Raw genomic sequence first — 14,484 nt, forward strand, 5'->3', positions numbered from 1 at the left:
CAGGCCTGCAACCAGCTGTCTGCTGTGCATGCAAAAAGGGGGATGTAACTCTGCTAAGTAAAGGAACTTGCTAGCGCAAGTTAGGAAGCATATTAATAAACAATATATCCTCTCCTGCCACCTTGAACATTCCCACATGAACCTCACAGGCTCAAGGTAAATATATTTGCATTAGGAAGAAGATTCCTGGCTACGTAAGCCTTGTTGCAACTTGAGTGAAGATAAAATGGCATCTGTATGTTATTATTTCAAAATAAGTAAAAACAAAACAAAACCAGACATGCTACCTAAGTCCCCGGAGAACTGCTGCCAGTCAGTGTGTGGGTAATGTGATAGAAAGACTAATGGTCTGGTGCAGAGTCTATGTAAAGTAGTTTTTCATGTTTGCAATAATTAAAGAAACCTTTGATTCTGAACAGGCTGCCATTAAAAGGTTACCAACATTACCATAAGATTTTAACTATAGTGGACGCTTGGGTTGCTAACGTGATCCGTGCGGGAGGCACGTTCGCAACCCGCAGCACCGAATCTGCGCACGCACATTCTAATATGATTGCAGAATGATGATATGGGATTTGGTTTTACTCCTTGCCAAAACTGGATTTGCAGCCTTCAGGCTGAATATAAGGACCAACTTCTAGTTACATTTTAACTGAAAGCAGTTGCAGTGTAATGTAAAGGCTCAGAAAGATGTGCCTTAAGTTAACTCTTTATTTAAGGCTGTTTGTACTTTAAGGCAGAAAAAAGTAACCCTAAGCCAACTCTCTGGACAAACTTGCACACAAAGTGTGTGCAGTAGAAACTATTCAGCTTGGCAGGTCTCCATTACTCAGGAGAGATGGTTTCCTGCGCACCCCATGGGATTGGTAGGAGAACTGAAAGCATTCACTGGACAGGGCAGCTGGGCAGGACATCCTCTGCATGTTACCAGATGTTGAGGGGGACTCTTGCTTTCTCTCTTGCCTTTTCTTCCCACAGGTGGCTCTTACCCCAGCTATCAGCGTATAGATGAACAGGGTGAAGGCAATTGATCAAACTCTTCCTCATCCGCGGACTCTGAAGCTGAGAAGAGGAAGAGAGAGAACACAGATAGCTTGAAACTGCACCTTGGAATTCAATGCAGCGCTGTATTCCATACAGGTCAATTTGGAGGGGGTTATAAACAGCTATTTTCCACTGTCGGAAGACTATGATAAAAACAGCATTTGGCATATTGCCTTCCCACCGCTTTGTTCATTGGACTGATGAGCCCTTCTAAACCAAATCAGTCTGCTGCAGAAATGATTGCTGCACCCTGAAGGGTAAGGCTTACAAGCCACTGCATCACCTACCTGGAGGTAAGCACCACTGAGGAAAGCAGGGCTTGTTTCTGAATAGACACGTGTAGGATTACACTGCATATAAGTTTTAGTGTGGACCAGAGTCTACATCAGATTCAAGGAGAGGATACTACTTCATGCATCTGTTGATGTGGGCTCTGGAGCACGTCCCACATTTGATAAAGTCTACCTGAAGAGCACATTCCACATTTGATAAAGTCTACACAACCTTCTGCCACCACAACAAATTGTGGGATGTAATCCACTGGGAGCAGTCAAATACAACATTCCTTGTTTTGCTAGAGTGGACATGCAAGGGAATGTTTGGTCCAGCCAGTTGAAACTTCCTGTTCTTCTTGGCCTGGAGCATCCTTCCTTGCATGGGACTAGTAGGTGGGCACAACCTTTCCAGACCTGGTAAAAGGCCAAGTCATGCTACTACCATCCTCTCTTTTCGACCTTCCTGTTCGTCCTGCCTGCTTCCTGCATCATCTGGACTGTACTGCTGGCTTCCACAGCAGTTCCCCTGATCATCTTCCATATGGGGTAAACCTGTTTGTACATGTTTGTAACTTTAAGCCTTAAGCCTGCCTTCAGGGATCACACTGTGCTCTGCCTGATCGTGAGTAAAACTCCTTTTTGCTACTTATTCATAAGTAGACTGTGGTATCTTTATTCTTTTAGGAGGGATGCAAAAGGGGTCTTACCAGGAATATTAAAACATACCTCAATCTGGACAAGCCAGAATGACTTGCTTATTGTCTTAAGAAAATTACACGAGTTTGCAACCAGTTTTCTTTTGTGTAAGAAAGGGAATGCACTCCGCTAAGTGAAGAAACTTGCAAGTTAGGAAGGATAGTAATAAACAATATATCCTCTCCTGCCACCCAGAAGTGGAGCATATGCCTGCGCTGCCCAGGGTGTGCTCCCGAGGGGGGCATGGCACAGAGGATGCCCTCCCAGGCGTGGGGTAGCCTCTCGGGTGTCTGGAGTGGTGCATGCGCCCTGCAGCCAGGGACAGAGCAAGCCGCTCAGGGGGGGGGGAGCAAGCCACCCATGGCAGACATTTGGCGCACTGCCCGCCTGCGATTCCCAAGCCTCCCCCAAGCTGTCAAAACGAAGGGGGAAGGGGGGGAATGCCACTGGCAAAGTGGTGCAGCTCCCCCCTTACCCCAACAGCTCAGGGTAGGCTTGGGCAGGCGGAGGGGGTGCACAAATGTCACTCCCCTCAGTGAGGGCACCCAGGGTGACCCGCCCCCCCTTCCTATGCCCCTGTTGCCACCCTCAACAATCCCACACAAATCTATTAGCTATTTTGTGTGCCACAAAACACTATTTTTTTAAAAAAACCCCAAACAGTAGCACCTACTACATAGACCAGGGGTGCTGTGGGCAACACTGGCCTTTGTCCCTCTTTCCTTCCCCCTCTCCTCTGATGCCTTCTTGCGTCTCTGCCTCCCAAAGGCTTGCACAGCTGTTTGTTGCAGCAACACTGGCTATAGGCTCTGCAGGCGAATGGTGCCTCTGGGGCTGGTCAGGGGGTGCTGGTTGTAGCCTCAGTAAGCAAGCAAGCAAGCAAGCAAGCAAGCAAGCAAGCGAGGGAGCTCAGCCAGCCTGCCCGCCAGCCCTTGCTGCTGGGAAAGGACAGACAAGTCCCAGGCCCCTTTGGGTCAGTGTGAGGAGGCACCTGTCTTTGGGGCGGCAGGGGCGGGAGGAAGGGTAGTTCAGAGACCAGGGGCGGCAGCAGCAGCTGCCCAGAGGACTCCCAAGGGGAGAAGAGAGGAGGCCGAGGGAACACTCCACAAGGGAAAGAGGCTGCCAGCTCATAACTGGGCTCCTGAGCCCCACAGGGGTGCCGCAGAAAGAATGTAGTTGGTCAAGGGAGCCATGGACTCAAAAAGGTCGAAAACCTCTGACAATAGACCGTCAAAGCAATACACGCACTACCAGATGCTCCCCCACCTGCCACCAGACAGGACATCACCTGCTCATGAGCTAAGACCAGGAAGATTTCATGAGGGGTTTAATATACCCCAACCCCAACTCTATACTATCTGCCGTGTTTAAGCCAGCGCCACAAGGAGACCTGGTAGAACGTCAGAGAGATTTCAGGTCCTTCTCCTGAATATTTTGTTGGTATTTTTCTCTTATCTCATTTTGATTGTGCTTCAAGTTCATTTAAAAACACACAAAACAGGCTGGAATCAATGGGCCATCAAAATGGTATATTATTTTGATGGCGTGGAGATGCTCCATTGGCTTTTAAAGGGGCAAGACTCCCTTGCATGAACACATCCATGGGATTGGGCTGCACACCTCTAACTGCTCGCTTGCAGTTTCCAGGCGGCTAGCCACCTTAGCCTCTTGCAGCAAAAACAATAAAGGGTTGCGTTAAGTGCTAGTGGTAGTTGTGCACCAGTGGTAGAGCACATGGTTTTCATGCAGAAGGTCCCAGGTTCTGCAGATAGGGCTGGGAGGGAAAGAAGTCCGAAATCCTAGAGAGCCCCTGCCAGCCACTGAGCTAGATGGACAGATGGTCTAAACCCAGTATAAGGCAGCTTCCAATGGAATACAGATAATTCAGGGCTAATAGACACCACATAATGAAAGGCTACTATCCTATGCAGACCTGAAGACAGACCCTGAAACACACTATCTTTAAAGCTGCAATTCTATACACACTTACCTGGGAGTAAGTCCCAGTGAAGTCTGTGGGGCTTACTTCTGAGTAGACATGTATAGGATTGTGCCAACTGTCAACCTGAGCACTAAACACATATGGAAACACATTCTGTTTTAAGCAAGGGAGACTTGCATGCAAGGAATTAATTTGTGATGGGAGTGGAAGTGAGGGCTGTTTCACCTGTTCAAACATTCACACAGGGGAGGGGATTTTGAAAAGTTGTCCTTAAAGTGGAGACAGGCGGAGCTGATTTTTCAAGAGGCACAGCCTGTTGTACAATGTGGTAAGATCAGGGTGGTTATATTTTCCTGGCAGAGCCTTCGCCTCGATGAGATTTGCGCAAAAGGCAGAAGTTCAATGGGTGCAGCCTTTCCCGTCATGCTGAGGTAAAGTTACACTTGTTGAACTTCTGTCACGATGCAGCTGTTCAGAGTAGAGAAAAAGGAAAAAAGAAAGGTGGCAACTCTATTGTGGATCCAGCTGAAAATTCTCAGGCAGAGGGGAACGCTGTAGAAAAGGAGCCAATGCTGTCCTTTCACGTGCCGCATTAATTTACATGTTAGTTTTTATTCCAGCTGCTGTGGAAACCTCTCATTGTTCACCCACATGTTGCTGCTTGTGTGGAAAGTGACGTCTTGAGGCTTAGCAGTTAATCAGGTGACGTCACCTATGCACCAGTTAATGAAATACTGCTGTCCTACTTTGAACCTTCCAGAGTTTGGGAAGCAGGTGCCTCCGGTGCCTCCGAGGGAATCCCTATAAATAACCAGCCTCAGTCTCTGCTGGGAGGTGAAACAAGTAAGCCTCTCATTCTAGGGCAGGGAAAGGGCAGAAGTTAGCTGTAGCCAACCCATCTGAAACTTGCCTACTTCTGGCACATCTGTAATGTGAGCTCTCCATTCTGGTTCAGGAAAATAACACAGAATTTATAATGTGTGTGTGTGCGCGCGCGCAATTAAAATATGTATGTATTAAGATACCCTATCTTTTCCAAATAGGGAATAAACCACATGGATATTCTGTGTAATGTATACACACACACACACACACACACACACACACACACACACACACACAGAGGCAGCCTAAAATGGGATTCCAAACTATTTCAACTGCTGTGCCTCCAGTTATAAATGAAACACTGGTCACAACAATTTGTTCCAGTGCAACAAATGACTTTTTACAAATTGCCTGAATATCTTGAAAAGCTTTTTACAAAAAAAGGAGGGTTGGGAAGAGTATTATTATTATTTATTAAATTTATATACCTTTCATCATCCGTAGATCTCAGAGTATGGGGACTGAATAAAGAGAAAATATCAATCTAGATGCTGTTGTAGCACACACACATACACCAAATGTATTTAAACAATGATTTTGCATAGACTCTATGTAGGAAGATATGATCATCGTGTCATGCTGGAGAAATCAGCACCACATGCTATTATCATAAAGAAGGCAGCAATAAAACAGGAAGTTTGCATGAAACTCTAGTTTCCAGATACTTGGATGCCAAAATTAAATACAGAATAAGAACAAGAGGAGTAAGAGTTAATACAATGGGGAGGGGGAGCCTGTTTCTTCGCTTCAAGCCTCTCTTGAGTTTTTCATAGTAAAAATTGGATGCAAATATCCTAAAAAGACTAATGACATTTCACAGGTAATGCAATTTAGAAAGAAACACTTCCATGTTTTCTTTTCCAACAATGTGCATTTTTGTAAACTGCTATAAATTGCAATTCAAAAGCACTGATCTCGCCATCCCCAATCATTTTTTATACTGATCAAATGAATGCAGATACTCCCCTTTGGGAGGGGCGACATGACATTTCACTTGGCAGTTCTAAACAGGTCACGGACCTTTCACAGACCCTAAGGCAGTGGGAGGGAGCGCTTTAGGAAACCGTGTAACCAAATCAAACCAATGGTTACCCCCTTTCAATACCATTGGAATGGTTTGCACAATGCTTATTCACATAGCAGCAGAGGAACTGAAAGGATGGTCATCCAATGGAAATGTCTTTTCCTTTGTTTGAACTTAACAGAGCTCCCAAAAAAATCCTAGAAAACAATTATATTTGGGAACAGCAAAACCCGAGGCAAACTCAGTGCATATCTGCAGAGCCAGTACATTAGAGACCGAGGCGTGCTTAGATGTTTAAAAGTAGCTATGCTGGCAATATGGAATTGTATGTGGACATTTATTGGAGATGTTGCTTTGTTTGAAGCCATAGGCACAAAGACACAACATGGCTGCCCTGGAGATGACCTATTGCTTTCAAGTTGCTTGAACACATCAGAATTTCCATTGTTAAGGTTGATTAATTGAAACTGATAAGTTACCATGAATAAAGATTGTTTTTCTGTTTAATGTGGTGGGCCTGATTTGGTAAATGCTTCATTCATGTAGCCTTGCAGCGCAGCATATGGGCAAGATTCATTCAGTATCGCAAACATACACAATTTATTATGCTTGTATGGTCACAGCCAAAAGGCTTTTCTAGTTTAATGTCAAAGTCTGAATGAAAAATTCCATTTAAAGAGTCACTAGTAATGTTATGTGTGAGGGTTTTGGGGGGTTGGGTTTTTTTTGGTCATTCAGCCTGGCTTTTTATCTCTCAGCAAATTCAAATCGCTGTAAATATATATATAGATAGAAAAAAAGTTAAAGAGATATGCAGAGGAGAGAGCCAAAGGGACATTGGATGTTTTTTTTTTCCAGACCAAAGAAACAATTTATCTGAAATGTTTGTAGACACCTATGACAAAGGCACATGTTGTGGTCTGGAGTCACCCTGTGTCACACACTGCTGATAAAGTTATCACTATAATGTTTCAATAAGATACTGTCACTGCAGCTCCAGGATCTGACATTCCTGTGCTGGAATAAAGAGATCAGTTTATGTAATAAATAAGCTCTTTTCAGAAAGAAAAACCAGAAGCCAAAGCTTTATCAATCTTTCAGTCTCGACGGTACTGGCATGTCCAGAGTGACATGTGCCCTTCTCCAAGTTCCACTACTTTCATTAGAGCCTTTAGCAAGTAAATGATGTTTGATTTTGATTTCATTTTTACTAGGCAATTGGTTACAGTTCTTAGGTGTTCAGAAAACTTTGACAAATATTTAAGGATTTATTTTGACACAGATTAAATAGAGAAAATTGTTCTCTCCGTTTCCTGTTTTTAAAGCATATGTGGAGCTGATATTGTTGGTGAACAGAAACCACGGACAAATGGATTAGGAGGTAGGAGCTGCTGGGGAAAGGAGGAATTTTTGCCTGGTCTTTTAAGAGTACACATCCACTGCTCAGATTCTATCCCTGCTAGAATCACTCCACAATCAGAGTTGTTAGGGTGGCTGTGCAACTTTGATACACCCCTCCCCCAAATACAGAGGTGGCTGGTGCCCTTTGGGACTGCGGGGGGGGGGGGGGGAGAAGATAAGGAGGCCAAAAGTAGGTGGAGCAAGCGCCAATCACAGGTGGAGCCAACTAATTTCAGGTTTGTTCCCATCCTCCTCTCTGCTGGAGGACAATACTGCAAGGACAATACTGAGACTAAAGAAGAGGAAGCTGGCAGCCAAGGGTACCTCCTGGACTGGATGCCATTAAGAAGACGGACAGGTGGGAGCTGGCAGACTGACCAGTCTCTACTGCCTACATATCCGGTCCATTTATGTCAATGAGCTTAACACAAACTAATGACTGAAAATTCAGACGGAAAGTATGTTAGACAGCAAGTTATATACATGATGTTGCTCCTATAAGCAATAGAAAAGGAGAAGTGGAACTGCAACATGATGTTGCAGTGGGGGGGGGGTCGTTCCTGTGCACAGTTTCCCAGAATGCTTCATTCCATTCTTCTACCCTATGCAGTTTTTTTGTTTTCCCGCCAACAGGCAATTGGCATTATGAGCATGCTCTGCCTGAATTGGGCTGTTGACCCCCCCCCCCACATATTGACTTCCCCCTAAAGATTTGTGGGCGGTTTAAATATATAATTCTGCAAATATTGGAGTTCCCAAAGCCCACTCATACTTCCTGCTTATGTGTGGCTAGTTGCCATTTTGACAGCAAAAGGATAGCGCTTGGAGAATTGAGCCAATGCGTTTGTGCAGATGTAGATAGAGGTATGATATGTCATCATGCAGAATGAGTCGGATCATTCTGTCTCACTCCAACCTTCCGCCAGACTCCAGTGTGATCAAGAAACAGAGCACAGAGTTGGAACTATTCAGATAGGAGTTGGCTTGAATTTTTGGGGGGTTACATTCAATTCTATGGAACACAAACACTGCTAATCAACTTCTGTTTGATGCAGTGTTGGCCTGACAGCTTACAGATTTCTTTCTGGCCAAATACTATTTTTGGTGTCCCATATAATAAGTATACCTTGTACTTCCAAAGATTGAACTGGTTGAGTAGGCAGCTAAGTTCAGCTTTACAAGTGCCATTTAATACCTGTTCCACATTTGCTAGGAGTCAACCTTTCAGTGTGGCAGCAGCTATGCTTTGGAATGCCTTGTCTATTACGATTAGGCTGCCACCCTCACTTTTTTTTAAGATGCCTGCTAAATACTCATTTACCTCAGACAGGCTATATGGACGTATACTTCAGTTATGCACACTTGGTTCTAACATTTTCTAACTTTAACTTTGATTTATTCATTATTGTTTCATATTGTTTTATGTATACATCTTAGGTTTTTTTTAATTAAGCAGTTTATACATCTTTCTAAATAGATAAAAATAATTGTTCTTATGGATATCATCAAAACTTTAAGTGATAGCCTAATTTTGGTTAAATCATATATTTCGCCTCCTTCAAGCTAGCAGTGTTGCATTTCTCCTCTTAATGACACCTGCTGAAAACATTCCTTTGAGAAGATCAGTTGGGAATCCATGGGAATGATTTAATAGTTTTAAGTTTTATACTTCAAAGGGGTTACAAGAATGACTGAGATATGGATTTCCAATTTATTAGAAATTCCATGTCATTCCCTTCACTGTGACTGTCTGTTAAGAGTGACCTTCCTCTTAACCCCTTCTTCTTGCACTGACAAAGTAATTTGAAATAGAAACAAACAGTGTAATCTATCAGGAAAAAAACTGGAGTTGCTTCTGTGCATCAGATATTTCTGTTTGAGCTCTCTCCTACTGACAAGCCACGGAAAGAGTTGCTGTTCCTCAGTGGTTTTATCTTAGGGGTTCGTGTCTTTCTTGCTCATTAAGACTGTCTCTAAAGATTACAGTGCAAATAGTGCCTCTCTACCAGACTGTGAGAAAAGTCTCCTTGAGTACATAAAACAAAACTGAGGTTTCTATCACACAATGAAGAGCTCAGATGCTATCCCATTTTTAACACTGCTCAATTGCATAAAGGCCCAGGAAGGAAGAAAAGGAGCAAAGTCTGCAATCCTGTGTACACATTTATTTGGGAGAGAGCACACTGAACAGAGAAGCTTACTCCCAGGTAAGTGTGTATTGGTCAGGGATAGATAATGTGGCATCCTTCAGATGGTGTTGGACTATAAATCCCGTCTTCCCTAACCACCGGCCATGCTGGCTGGGGCTGATGAGAATGGCAGTCCCGCAACATCTGGAAGGCACTACAATGGCTACCCTGACACAGGCCACAGTTCAGGGGTAGAGCACAAGCTGGAGGTCTCAGGTTCAATTCCAGCAGCTTGTGATATGAAATGCCTTCAGCCTGAGGACACCAGAGAGCCATTGCCAGTAAGTAGACAACACTTGGGCAGGTGGACAAATAATATGGCCTGATGTAAGATAGTTTCCTATATTCCTAATGAGATTTGCCTGCAAGTAAAGGCAGTTGTTTGCATCCATCTGTCTCAAGAGACAATGGAGTGTGCCTAGAGGGGGTGAACTCAAACTGCTGTGTTAGCAGCACCAAAGGGACCTCCCCTGGGTGCAAGCCTGGGCAGTTTGTATGGAGGTCCTGGGCTGTCCAGATGACAAGACCCTCCTCTTAACCCCGTTGATGTGGTCCAAGGGAAAGCAGAGCAATACATTTGGTACCGGCTTGGCTGCGGGAGCTGCTGAAAGGAGACATTCAAGGCACCGCCTAAGCATCTTAGGGACTCCACTCTAGATTTCTATAGGGTTTACTCCTTGGCCTTTTCTTCTTCCGAAGAAATCCTGCAAGGCAGGAAGTTTCCTTTTTCTAGATGCGCTACCTTCCCAGGTCGATGAGCCCCGAATGTCCCTCACTTCCCTTGACAGCACATGCAGAAACTGCCTGCTTGACCGTTGGACCCACTACAGTGGTACCTCATGTTATATACGCTTCAGGTTACAGACTCCGCTAACCCAGAAATAGTACCTCGGGTTAAGAACTTTGCTTCAGGGTGAGAACAGAAATCGTGCTCTGGCGGCGCGGCAGCAGTGGGAGGCCCCATTAGCTAAAGTGGTGCTTCAGCTTAAGAACAGTTTCAGGTTAAGAACAGACCTCTGGAATGAATTAAGTACTTAACCCGAGGTACCACTGTATTAGTCTTATCTGCTCAATATGCGGGAGCCTGTCTTTACATGCAGGGGAAGTCCCTAACTCACTGAGGGTTTGAGACCCACCTGGTTTAGCAGGCCAGTCCAAGTCATTCCCAGGGTTTGGCTGCTGTTGGATGCTGACAGCTTCTAGGAGCCACAGGTTAGAGCGGAGTTCAGGGTGGAGACCAAAGGTGGGCAAAGTACCCCAGAAGGAGCACAAACGTCCCTCACCAGAGCTATTACCCCACCTGTAACACCCCAGTAAAGGAAATGTGCTTCTTAACGCCAGTTGCTAGAAGCAGCAAGAGAGGAAGAGTGATATTGTGTTTGGTTCTGGCTTGAAACATCCTGTAGGCATCTGGTTAGCCACTGTAAGACCAGGATGCTGGACGAAATGGGCCACAAGCTCTTCTTATGTTTATAGAATCTCGCTATTAGCTTGTCGCCTGCCAATGGGAACGCAACCTGTGTGATGGGACCTCCCAGCTGTTAGCTCAGCGGTTGGGAACCTTTGGTCCTCTACTTGTTGCTGAACTACTTCTGAAATAAAATTAAACTGAACTCTTCTGACTCAGTCTCTGGTGCCTACTTATTGTCTGAATCCTATCTTCTGACTTTGTTTCCATATCTTTTCCAACACTTTCTTTTAGTCTTATGCAGGTGTATCATATGCAGGTCTACTCAGAAGCAAGCTGCACAGATCTCAGTGGTGCTTACTCCCACATAGATGTGGATGGTAGCTTTGTTATATATATTTTAACATGTTCTGGCATGGTTATGATACTAGCTTTCGCACACAGCCTTCTGTACTATTTTGAAAGGGCAGGATAAAAGTTTTAAACGAATAAAGCTTATTGGTTCCATTGTTTATATAATTTTGGACACATTCTCCCCAACTATAATCCAGTTTTAATAGCAAGAGAGAAGACAGAAAAAAATATAATGTTTAACTGAAGATAAACAGTTTCTGCAACGTATAATTATGTCATTACTTACCAGCTTCAAAAGCGCTGGGAATTTTAATCAGAACTGGAATTTTCTCAATATCCATGCCTTCTTCATCTTCATTTGAACCTGAATCTGCCTGAGAACCTATCTTGGGCTGAACATGGAATATTTATTTTTAAAGTCACTCAAAAGCCATTGCACAGTTAAATTAAAGGAACCTTTTAATTAAACTGCATCTTTTGGTTAACCAGGATGGTAACTAACATACAGTGGTGCCTTGCAAGACGAAAATAATTCGTTCCGCGAGTCTTTTCGTCTTGCGATGTTTTTCGTCTTGCGAAGCACGGTCCGTCGCAACTGCGCCTCTTCAAGCAGCTTTAAGAAAAAAGTGCAAGACGTTTTCGTCTTGCGAAGCAAGCCCATAGAGAAATTCGTCTAGCGAAGCAACGCAAAACCGAAAAACCCTTTCGTCTAGCGAGTTTTTCGTCTTGCGATGCATTCGTCTTGCGGGGCACCACTGTAACATCTTAATCATCATGAAATATGTCAGTTATGAATAATATGAATTGTGATACCATTCTTTACACAAAAATACCTTTCTCACACACAGGAACATTCTGAGAAATCTCACGCTAGAAAGACCCAGACTTAGCTTACACTATAAAGGCAGTGACTCCTCCTAAATTGCAGAAATTTCTAATAAAATAATGAGTTTGGTATCAGCAATTTTATAAACACAACCTGATTATGGGAAGGGACTTGGCTCAGTGGTAGAAGAAATGCTTCAGAGGCACAAGGCTCTGGGTAAAGTCCTTGGCATCTCCAGGAATAAGGAGATGGGAAAGACCTCCTCTGCCTGAGAGCCTGGATAGTTGCTGTCAGTCAGAGTAGACAATGCTGGGCTGACCTAGTATAAGGCAGTTTCCTATAATCACATAGCTTGGGGGGCAGCACACACATTTTACAAGTGGAACGTCCCTTGTTCACACCTGGGCATCTCTACTTAAAAGGAGCTTAGTGGGTGCTTGAATGATGGAACGGAAAATGCTTCTATTCGATACCTGACAGTGCTGTGGTACTAAGCTAGGCTATGTACATTATTGCAGATATTAATATTGCGCAGCATGAAGCAACTGGATGCATAAAAGCTGACCCCTTTTGGAAGGCAAATGATTCAAAGCTTTACTAACCAGAACTTCTGCAAAACACATACAAAAACGATCAATGATACACCCAGATAATTCCATAAAACAAATGCTTATCTAAGTATAGGTTCTTCTTCTAAAGTATATAACATAATGACGACCGGAGCAAAAATCAAAGCTCTCTCCCCCGTAGCTTGCATTAGCCTGCATCCAGCCTAAGGCTATGCAGCTCCTGGAGAGGCTTCATTATCACAAGGTTTCTCTGACTGTGGACAAAAGGCAAAGGCAACTCCCTTTCAAAATGGAGATTTGCAATTGAATGTCTTAATCACATGATCTAAGGTTAAACACTCATGTATAAGCTAGGAGAACATCAATAGTTAATTATCAACCTGTTACAGCTCAGAGAGCTTCAGTACGCTTCAATTAGGGTTACCATATGTCCGGATTTTCCCAGAGATGTCCTCTTTTTCAGGCTTAACAATTCTGTCCAGGTGGATTTTTAGAATTCGACAAAATTTTGTGGGTGTTTTTTTTCTTCCTTAGTTGCCCCCACCGCTTCCTTTTGCTCTGGTTGCTGAGTGATGTGAGGCAAGGAGGCTTTCACTTTGCCTGGATTGCCTGCCTTGCCCCTCTCTCTGTCTCTCCTCCTTCCCAGCATTTCCCCCACCCTGTCCCCTCCTTTGCTGGATCATCTGCTGGGCAGTGAAGGTCTGCTGGTGAGATGGAGGTAGTGGCTGGGGCCAGGCTGGGCACAGACCTGGCGGAGGGGAGGGGAAGGAAGCAAGGTGAATCAAGGCCCAGGACTGAAGCAACGGCTCCCTCCAGATTGCACTCCCGATTTCCTCCTTCCTGCTCCCTCCCTCCTTCTTTTCTTCCCTCCCTTCTTTTTTAATATGATACCTCTCCTCTGCATCCAAACCCCGCCCCCAGCGCTTTTAATTTTCATGGAGTCTTTTTCTCTTGGGTGTCCTCTTTTTTGCTCTTCAAAATATGGCAACCCTAGCTTCAACTGAATTTTCATACGTACAGGCATTCTCCATTTCAGTGTGAACTAAACAACTATACTTAACACGCCCCCCATACATTTAAAGCACCCTGTCACCTTGATAATCCTGGGAACTATCATTTACCCTTCAGTTCCCAGCAACTTTAAGCAACTAGTTTCCAGGATTCTTGTGTGTGTGTGCTTTAAATGCACTTTAAATATATGGTGTATATCAGGCTTCCTCAACTTCGGCCCTCCAGATGTTTTGAGACTACAATTCCCATCACCCCGACCACTTGTCCTGCTAGCTAGGGATCATGGGAGTTGTAGGCCAAAAACATCTGGAGGGCCGAGGTTGAGGAAGCCTGGTATATATGCAGCCCTAGTTGGACTAATGATGTGATTCAGTAACAACATATTTTGTTCACATAAAAAAGGACAGTGTGTGTTCATTTGTGTGTGCCTGCAGGCATCTATCAATGCTTATGATGCACATCATAAAAGGAATCCAAAGGAACCAGCAGTTTTGTTCACCATCTTATATATACACAACTAATAAAATTATAAATATAAATTATCTTTCAAGTTATGAGCCCAAGTTCAGAATCCCCTCCTGGATCAGGAGCTCTGTGGGCAAAGGGGGATCGTGTACAGGCTGCTGCCAAAGCCGTATCACCTTTGAGAGGGCCTGTTTACCTGTTTGGAATGTGTGGGCAGGTGTGAGGAGAAGTACACTGAAGCAAAGCAACATATATTATAGACACACATCAAACTACTTACCAGAGGAGCATACTGCATATATAAGCTGCTCGTAAATGAAGCCAATTTGCCTGTAGGGTGCTGGATGTGCAGAGGAGGAGCTGTCTGGAAGGAGCATAGGAGACAGGGTAAGCGT

General features: G+C 44.3%; 1 protein-coding gene across 1 annotated transcript in view; it reads right to left on the minus strand.

The window, feature by feature from the left end:
* Window positions 1-697: 697 nt before the first annotated feature.
* The window catches only part of LOC308569379 (uncharacterized protein C10orf67 homolog, mitochondrial), a 51,783-nt gene continuing 37,996 nt past the window's right edge, over window positions 698-14,484 (minus strand). The window contains exons 14-16 of the mRNA XM_081163227.1: window positions 14,370-14,453; window positions 11,505-11,610; window positions 698-1,062 (exon numbers count right to left, since the gene is read on the minus strand). Of these exons, the coding sequence (XP_081019353.1) occupies window positions 998-1,062; window positions 11,505-11,610; window positions 14,370-14,453 (255 nt within the window). The 3' untranslated portion in view covers window positions 698-997. The remainder of the gene's footprint in view (window positions 1,063-11,504; window positions 11,611-14,369; window positions 14,454-14,484) is intronic.

This window comes from Podarcis bocagei (genome assembly GCF_964188305.1).
Source record: "Podarcis bocagei genome assembly, chromosome: 12".
Taxonomy (NCBI): domain Eukaryota; kingdom Metazoa; phylum Chordata; class Lepidosauria; order Squamata; family Lacertidae; genus Podarcis; species Podarcis bocagei.